The 10047-nt window shown below is 34.9% G+C and overlaps 1 protein-coding gene across 1 annotated transcript; it reads left to right on the top strand.

Annotated features, from left to right (window-relative positions):
• The first annotated feature begins 2973 nt into the window (after nt 1-2973).
• On the top strand, nt 2974-8594 carry LOC128205841 (angiopoietin-related protein 7-like). The gene is made up of 3 exons (XM_052907849.1): nt 2974-3254; nt 7281-7402; nt 7782-8594. Exons 1-3 carry the CDS (start codon nt 3023-3025, stop codon nt 8106-8108), a joined length of 681 nt encoding a protein of 226 aa, XP_052763809.1. The 5' UTR covers nt 2974-3022; the 3' UTR covers nt 8109-8594.
• Nucleotides 8595-10047: the final 1453 nt, after the last annotated feature.

The raw sequence follows: 10047 nt of genomic DNA, 5'->3' as shown, positions 1-10047 counted from the left end.
ATTTTTAAATTTCATTAAAAAAAGGCTTACAATCGAGATGATTTTTTAACCCTGGTTTCCATATTGTTTACTATACAAAAGAAGCAATTCAGCCTTGACATATGGACTATTGTAATTGTATATTCAATTTAAGGTGAGATTAATAGAATTAGCAAATTGAATAGAAATCCTTATAAATGATAGCTATAACAATACTGTCAATCCGGATATTAAAACCTTAACGTTCCTGCTATTAAACCGATACAATTAACATCTGCATGAAACTGGTTTTCATTACCTCAATGGTTTTCTTTTATTTCCTCTTTGTCCAGGGCTTAATAGACTTTCAGAATATATAATTTAAATTTGATAGTTTGTTTACTATTTCTACATGTAATGACATTTATGGGTTAAAACTTGAATTAATTTATAGTACGTGATAATGAAAGTTCAATGAATTACTACGCTAACATTTCGTACATTGAGATGAAATTAAGTATTGACATTATCTTAACGGTCTCACCTGAACGTTTAAAAGTCAGCAGAGAAGTTATAACGAATCATATTAAATGTATTTGATATTTAGCTGAGATTCCAAAATCGATTCGGATATTTTGTTTTAAACGATAACATGCTGATGCGTGTAGGCGGGATTTGCTCAGTCGGAAATGCTCCTTGCTACATACAGTTTATAAGAAACTGCTTTCAACAATTCATAAGAGAGTCATTACCTATCAAACATTTTTGAACGTGAATATGATTTCCATAGAAATGGCGTAGATATCATTTTCCCCGACGTATGGAGTAATATTATTTTCCCAGAGATATGGAATAGATATAGTTTTCACGATATATGGTATAAAAACCGCTTGCACCAAAATATTGTTTAAAAACTATTTTTCCTATGATGTTGACACCGTTTTTGATGCTGACAAATGTTTTTTTTTACCGTAATGTGGTGTAGACACCATTTTTTCTCGAGATATGATGTATACACCGTTTATCCCGAATTGAATTTCTGTTCTCGTATATTAACTCACAATCTTAAAAACTTACAGATAGCTTCACAATCTATTACACTTGATCTAAAACAATTATTGTTTTAACAAAAAACGTAGCATTTGTGAGGCAGGTTTGCTAGTTATGGTTTGCCCTTTGAGCATGAAGCATGTTATTTGTAACTAGAACATATATAGTCTTTAGTTCATCGAGTACAAAGATCAACGTTCATAAAAAAATGTTTGTTTAAATGATTATTTTGTAGTGTTGTGACCCGTCTATATTTTCTTGCAAATTCACATGTAAATAGTAGAATATAAGAAAAGTTAAGCTAAAAGTGGTAGATATATATTGAACAGTCTTATAAAAATAGAATTACTAAGGCAAGTGTAGCATAATGGGCGTGAATTTACTTACAAGGTACTAAAGGTAAGTTTGTAAAGCACTGGGATTAAAAGGTCTAAAAAACATCACATCGTATTCAGTTCATTGAAGCTGTTCCACATTTATATCTCGAGTGTAATATTTGTTTCATGAGTTTCCATTGTTCCATTGACCTTTACCAGATTAACTTGCATAATCAGGGGGCCACACCCAGCACCCCTAAGCTGTTTATATCAGTACAATACACCACAGTGCTTCATTTAAGACCAAACAAAGCCATACAACATGATCAAATTTAAAAAGATTTAAGGTTTGACTCTGGGAAAGGAGGCACTGATGCGACATCACAACCTGAACTTTTGTCCCCTCGAACTCTAAATCTAAATCAGTATCTGTAATTGGTAGTCAGAGTTGAATCATGAATAGAGAGCTTCAATTCTTGAGTCACCAGTACATTTCTTGATTCAAATTCTTACAACGAACGCGTTCGCCGCACAAACGCCTGCTTTCAACAGTTTAATGGTGAGCATCCCTTAAAACTTAAATTTAACTTAATGTCAAGTTACACTGCTCAAGGTATATGGTAACAATGAGATTGATGCTATCAACGCGTTTGCGATCAGTTTTAGTAAGGTATTTGTTTTCCTCAACAATCTTTTGTTTTGTTTTTGTTAACGCAACGTTTTTATTTCCTTGTATGTTTTACCAAAAGGAATATAAATTCATGTTTGGCTGGGACTACCAAATTCTAAAACCTACATGTAAATAGACCCCATTACAGTAAGGAGTTGTTTAACTTTTTTAACTTTTTGTTCCAAACGCAACTAATAAAGAATACATTTATAAATATTAATTTACCAAACATTGTTTTATTTGATAGATATATTATTAAGTTTCTACCAGCATATACTACTACTACTACTGCTACTACTACTACTACTACTACTACTACTACTACTACTACTACTACTACTACTACTACTACTACTACTACTACTACTACTAATACTAATAATAATAAAAATAGTAATAATAATAATAATAAGAAGAAGAAGAAGAAGAAGAAGAAGAAGAAGAAGAAGAAGAAGAAGAAGAAGAAGAAGAAGAAGAAGAAGAAAAGAAGAAGAAGAAGAAGAAGAAGAAGAAGAAGAAGAAGAAGAAGAAGAAGAAGAAGAAGAAGAAGAAGAAAAAGAAGATGAAGAATAATAATAGTAATAATAACAATAATAACAATAATAGGCAGACGAAACAAAAGCATTCCTGTTTGTTTATTGCATTTAAACCAAACCGAGAATCGAAATATGACTTATTGGGTCCGCATGGCCTTATAATTACACGTATAAGCTTTATGGATATTGATAAGCATCTTCTCTCAAACGTTTTTATTTAGTCACAACGGTTTGGCAAATAAACCGCATCCCTATCTAAGATATAACTATTTACTACGATTAAGATGTACTTTAAAACCTATTAGCCTCAAAATTTTGCAATGCCTATTTATCTTTGTAAAAGGAAGTTTTTGTTAAATATGTAACAAAACACTCTCTTTTAAAGGCTGTAATTGACATTGCGAAAACATTATGACGGAAAAAAGTATAAGATGTGAAACAAAATACACCCATTTGAGATGTCTTCCTCTTAAATCTTTTAAACTGAACTCATGTGGATTATGATGTTTGTGAATGGCGGTATATTACTGCTGATAGCAGGGGCGTGTGCGGCGCAATCATGTGTAGTTAACGTTGGGTCTGAGACAGTGACACAAAGTACTCACTTATCTAGAGTTGAAAGTGTTGAAAGGCGGGTTACCAACATTGAAGAAGAATTGGAACGTTTGAAAGGCTCTGGCAATGAGGAAACCACTGATTCTTGTGAAAAATCTATTTTAACAGGTTAATTAATTATTTATTTATTTTTCATTTTGATTTTAAATATTCTGGGATCTGATTAAAATTTAAAGTGCAAATGTATTCAACTAAATTGTTAAAGTGACACTCTTTTTCAAAATCAATATAGACACATGTATAATAAAAGTTAATTCTAAATGAAAAACCTTTAACTACTTACTAAATAATGCATTTGTGAAAATATTTGCTACAAGACCTTAAACAAGAGAAACAAGGCTACAAGACAACAAACAAAAGAAACAACACTACAAGACAATAAACAAGATACGAAAAGCTACAAGACCACAAACAAAAGAAACAACGCTACAATAAAACAAACAAGAGGTACAACGCTACAAGACAAAAAACAAGAGACACAACACAACAATGATACTATCAAGAGACAAAATACTTCAAGACTAAAAACAAGAAACACACAACTACAATAATACAAACAAGAGACAAAACGCTTCAAGACCACAAACAAGAAACAAAACGCTACAAGACCATAAACAGGAGACACAATGCTACATGACCATAAACAAGAGACACAAGACTAGATGACTTCAAACAAAAGATACAACGCTACAAGAACACACACAAGAGTTACAACGTTTCAAGACAACAAACAAGAGACACAATGTTATCAGATCACAAACAAGAGACAATGCTACAAGATCACAGACAATATATACAACGTTACAATACAACAAACAAGAGACACAGTACTACAAGACCACAAACAAGAGACACAACAACCCAAAGCTACAAACAAGAGACACAAGATTACAAGACCACAAACAAGAGACACAAATTTACAATATCACAAACCAGAGACAAAACGCTACAAGACCACAAACAAGAGACAAAACGCTACAAGACCATAAACAGGAGACACAATGCTACAAGACCATAATCAAGAGACACAAGACTAGACGACCACAAACAAGAGACACAATAATACAAGACCACAACCAAGAGACACAACAATACAAGACCACAAACAAGAGTCACTACGTTACAAAACTACAAACAAGAGACACAACGTAACAAGATTACAAATACAAGAAACAGCCCTACAAGACTACAAACTGGAAATAAAACACTAAAAGACCACTAAAAAGAGACAAGACTGCAATACCACAAACAGGAGAAACAACACTACGAGTCAACAAACAGGAGACACAACACTACAACTCAACAAACAAGAGTCACAAGACTACAAGACCACAATAAAAAAAAACAAGACTACAAGACAACAAATAAGAGACTCAACACTACAAGACCACAAACAAAAGACACAAAACTACAAGACCACAAACAAGAGACACAAAACTACAAGACCACAAACAAAAGACACAACACTACAAGGCCACATACAAGCGACACAACACTACAAGGCAACAAACAAGAAACACAAGACCTCAAGACCACAAACAAGAGACACAAGACTACAAGACCACAAACAAGAGATAGAACGATACAAGTCCACAAACAAGAGACACAATGTTACAAGACCACAAACAGGAGACTCAATGTAACAAGACAACCAAACAAGAGATAGAACGTTTCAAGACAACAAACAAGAGACACAATGTTATTAGACCACAAACAAGAGACACAATGTTATAAGACCACAAACAAGAGACACAATGTTATAAGACCACAAACAAGAGACACAATGTTATAAGACCACAAAAAAGAGACACAACGTTATAAGACCACAAACAAGAGATACATCTTTTAAAGACAACAAAACAAGAGACGCAACGTTACAAGACCACAACCAAAATATACAACGTTACAAAACCACAAACAAGAGAAACAACGTTACAAGACCACAAACAAGAAACACAACGTAGCAAGACCACTGACAAGAAACACAACGTAGTAAGACCACTGACAAGAGACACAATGTTACAAGACAACAGACAATAGATACAACGTTACAAGACCACAAACAAGAAACACAACGTAGCAAAACCACTGACAAGAGACACAATGTTATAAGACCACAAAAAAGAGACACAACGTTATAATACCACTGACAAGAGACATCATGTTACAAGACCACAAACAAGAAACACATTGTAGCAAGACCACTGACAAGAAACACAAAGTAGCAAGACCACTGACAAGAGACACAATATTACAAGACACCAGACAATAGATACAACGTTACAATACCACAAACAAGAAACACAACGTAGCAAGACCACTGCAAAGAGACACAATGTTACAAGACCACTGACAATAGATACAACGTTACAATACCACAAACAAGAAACACAACGTAGCAAGACCACTGAAAAGAGACACAATGTTACAAGACCACTGACAATAGATACAACGTTACAATACCACAAACAAGAAACACAACGTAGCAAGACCACTGAAAAGAGACACAATGTTACAATACCACAAACAAGAAACACAACGTAGCAAGACCACTGACAAGAGACACAACGTTACAAGACCACAAACAAGAAACACAACGTAGCAAGACCACTGACAAGAGACACAACGTTACAAGACCACAAACAAGAAACACAACGTAGCAAGACCACTGACAAGAGCCACAACGTTACAAGACCACAAACAAGAAACACAACGTAGCAAGACCACTGACAAGAGACACAACGTTACAAGACCACAAACAAGAAACACAACGTAGCAAGACCACTGACAACAGACACAATGTTACAAGACCACAAACAAGAAACACAACGTAGAAAGACCACTGACAAGAGATACAATGTTACAAGACAACAGACAATAGATACAACGTTACAATACCACAAACAAAAGACACAACGCTGCAAGACCACAAATAAGAGATGCAATGCTACGAGACCACAAACAAGAGGTACAACGTTGCAAAACCACAATGAAGAGATACATCGCTACAAGACTACAAAAAAGAGATCTGACGCTATAAGGGATACAACATTACAAGACCACACACAAAATATACAACGCTACAAGACCATAAACAAGATATACAACGCTACAGGACAACAAACAAGAAAAACAACGTCAGAAGACAATACACTAGAGAAACAACGCTACAAGACAACAAACAGGAGACACAACGTTACAAGACCACAAACAGGAGACACAACGTCATAAGACAACTAACAAGAGAAAACAATGCTACTATACACAGCACTTCAAGACCACAAACAAGATATAAGACAACAAGCAAGAGACACAACGCTACAAGAAAAGCAACGTGAAGATGTCTTCTTCTTCTTTTTTGATGGATTTTTAAGCATTCCGTCTTTGTGTTGGAACGATAGAATACATTTTAGACATTTTTGAGATTGCACATGGAAGGAGGGTTCTATTAGTCATACTATGTGTACAAAATCAAACGTTGTATGCTGTAATTGCGAGAATGAAACTGTGTTCAGTACATGTCATCATTTTAACAGATATCGTTTGGTGCTAAAATACTACAAATTTCATTATTATACATTTACATCATTTATTTCAACTTATCTGTGATTAAACATATAATGTTATTGACACGTTAATTTAATTAATAGATTGCATGATAAAATATTTTGATTTACTGAACTTATGAAGTTGGTGTATTTGCGTATTTGATATTTATGTGTTTGTTTGTTTTGTTTTTTTGGTTGTCTAGTTTTGTTATTTGTATGCATGGAATCACCTGAAAACACTATATTGTCCACATGGGCTATGGCCCCTACTCTGTAAATAAATCTTGAAATCTTGAATCATCATGTTTAAAGGCACGTTGATGTGTTCGAAACAGACCCCAAACAAACGACATAACGCTACGTTGATACCAAACATTAAACTCATATAAAATTATTGGCATTGTTCAAAGTATGGGAAACAGCATTGGCTTACTCAGTGATGGGCAACGGCGTGTGGTCATAGATGCATGTGCATGTAATGTCCTGATTTGATATACTGGGCGATCGAGAGATAATTAATATAGTTTTCTGTAAATAAACTTCTTACATATCAGAATAAAATGCATATTTAATGTTTTTGTTTTAGGCTGCGATGCCATCTACAAAAGTGGAAAACGAGAAGATGGTATCTACACCATCTCCCCGGACGACCGATGTCCGTTTGACGTCTTCTGTGACATGACAAACGGTGGATGGACAGTCATACAGGTAAGAATGATAACATTTTATTTCTTTAGATTATCTTACGCCTGGTTGTCTGCTAAGTGGGTTCCATCATCTTTAACACGCGAATTATATGATACTTATTTTTTATGAAAGCGTCTTAGTAGGCTAAAATGCGAGTAATTTATGTGAAAATTAAGTTTGATTGTATTCAACACAGGGAAAATCTCCATACGATAAATGACAGCATGTTCCATTGTAACCTTCTTTTTAGACTGGTATATTTTTGCCAACTGCTAGAAGTCTAGCGTGACATTACAGTATTTGTTAACATCAAGCATCTTATGAACACTATAAATGTACACAGTTAATAATCTTAATGTAACACGTATAACTAAGACTCGTGCTATGATGTTATATTTAGAAACGATTTGATGGAAGTGTCGATTTCTACCGACCTTGGACGTCCTACGTCAATGGTTTCGGTAACCTCTCCGGAGAACACTGGCTTGGGCTTGAGAAGATTCACCGGCTTTCGTCCCAGCCCGTCGAGATATATTTCAACATGACCAGAACCGCTGATCAGCGCATCGATTACGCGCATTACACGTACTTCACTGTTCAAGATGCTAAGACAAAGTACACAATGTGGACAAACAGTGATGGGTATGAAGGAACACTTTCAAACACATTATTTACATATCACAACGGTATGATGTTCAGCACATATGACCAAGACCATGATGGATAGCCTACAATTAATTGCGCAGATCACCACCATGGAGCTTGGTGGTTTCAAGAATGCTTCATGCTTGGAAACACAAACGGACAATTTGGTGTAAGCGATAGTACAGGAATGGTCTTTTATGACGGAAGTTATATCGCCCTCTCGAAAAGCACAATTAAGATCAAAATGGCAGACGAGGAGTGAGAAGGATCTCTCATGGACTGAAATAGAATACCAAATACTTGTTGATTAAAAAACCCCATAAAGTTTGAAAACTCTTAACATTTCTAAACCAGTGTTCTCGTTCTAGAAATGTTCTAAATATTAATTGCATTGGTCACGGTTCATGTTATATCTGTTTAATTTTTATTATGTGCATGTACTTACCAACACGATGCATTTGTATAATAATAAATATTTTATTTATTATTTTATTATATTTCTGCCTTTTATTATCTTTGACATAAAACAGACGTATGGTTAACTTTCTATTAAGTGTATTAAATAGCTTTCTTTATCAAAATATATTCATTTAATACATGAATTACTATTACTAACACTGTTGTTTTTTTTTCAAATGTGATCTAAGAACTCATTGACTTTTGAGTTTTGACAGGCTCAAAATAGTCACATGTCCGTCATCGAAACCAATCGGTTACTCGCATCCAATTGCGGCATTGGAAGAAGATTTTATCGAGGGTACCATTAACTATTTTCAGGTTTGGTTTCAAGTGTTTCGGGGGTCCGAAATCTTGTTTAGAAAGTTTTGCTTTAGGTAATAATGCATGTTTTGTTTGTGTACTATTTCAACAACAGGGCTTCTGTAAGTAGCCATTCTGATTTTCTTCAAAACATTGAAACCACAGATGGTGGATTGCATGTTTAACTTAACTGTGTTTTATCACACTTGTTGGACCACTGTCCGCCATATTGTTCAAATCGGTTCAACTTATTTTAGATGTAACAAACCGACACAAACGCACCAAGAGAGGGTATTGATAGTTTCCGTTTATTTTAAATGGTTACAAAAAATACATAGTTCGTGAAACCGATATAAACTGATTACCAACAAAATCGGCTGTCTCATAATATATATACATATACGAGGCCCATAAAAGAAGTCGTAGACTATTAGTTTGGCGTTCGTAAATTGTAAGATAAGTAAAAACACAGTGAAAATAACGCAGAACTACATGTACTGATTTAATACACGAGATTTCATCAAAATCCGATCAGTATCAACACCGCTGCTGTAAGATAACATATACACATGTACATTACACGGCTCCCAGTAATATAATAACAGAACGTCACCGATGTCACACGACACAAAATGTATCAAATCATTTGAAAATATAGGCCGTTACAATCAATACAACGCCTGTTTCGTCACAACCATTCGGCAAAAACTTCCCTGTACCACTCCGGCTTGAATTTAGCAACAATAGCTCTTGTTGCGTAGTTCAGTTCATCCGTGGTATCAAATTGGCGTCCGGGCAACATAGCTTCAACCGTAGGAAACACCTTCAGTGGTTCATTGGAGCTAAATCTGGGCTGTAAGGTGCATGCTCTACTCTCCCTTATCCCAGGATGTCCAGCTCAAGGGTAGTAGAGTCTGCACGGTGGGCGTTGTGCTAATGAAGCAGAAAGAAAATATTGCAATTTCATTATACTTTTGAAAGTATTTCAGCAACATTTGGCTAAACATTTCGGACGTTGAGGAAACTTAAATTCGACAGTGTCTACGTATTTTTAATGGCCCTCGTAAATATATATATATAGCATATATATGTATATGCTCAAGGGACACGAGATAAAATGAGTCAAAAAAGGTGTAATCCGACTTTTTAACAGTTTCATACGTATGTGTATGGACTGTGAGTTGTATGGTATTTCAGCTGTGCCTGCATACTCTATCATCCAACTGAATTAATTTCGTCGTAGAAATATTGCCTTGACAGGT

The sequence above is a fragment of the Mya arenaria genome, chromosome 10 (assembly GCF_026914265.1).
Source record: "Mya arenaria isolate MELC-2E11 chromosome 10, ASM2691426v1".
NCBI lineage: Eukaryota > Metazoa > Mollusca > Bivalvia > Myida > Myidae > Mya > Mya arenaria.
The sequence above is the reverse complement of the archived record's forward strand: the minus strand, read 5'-3'. Positions and strand labels throughout refer to the sequence as shown.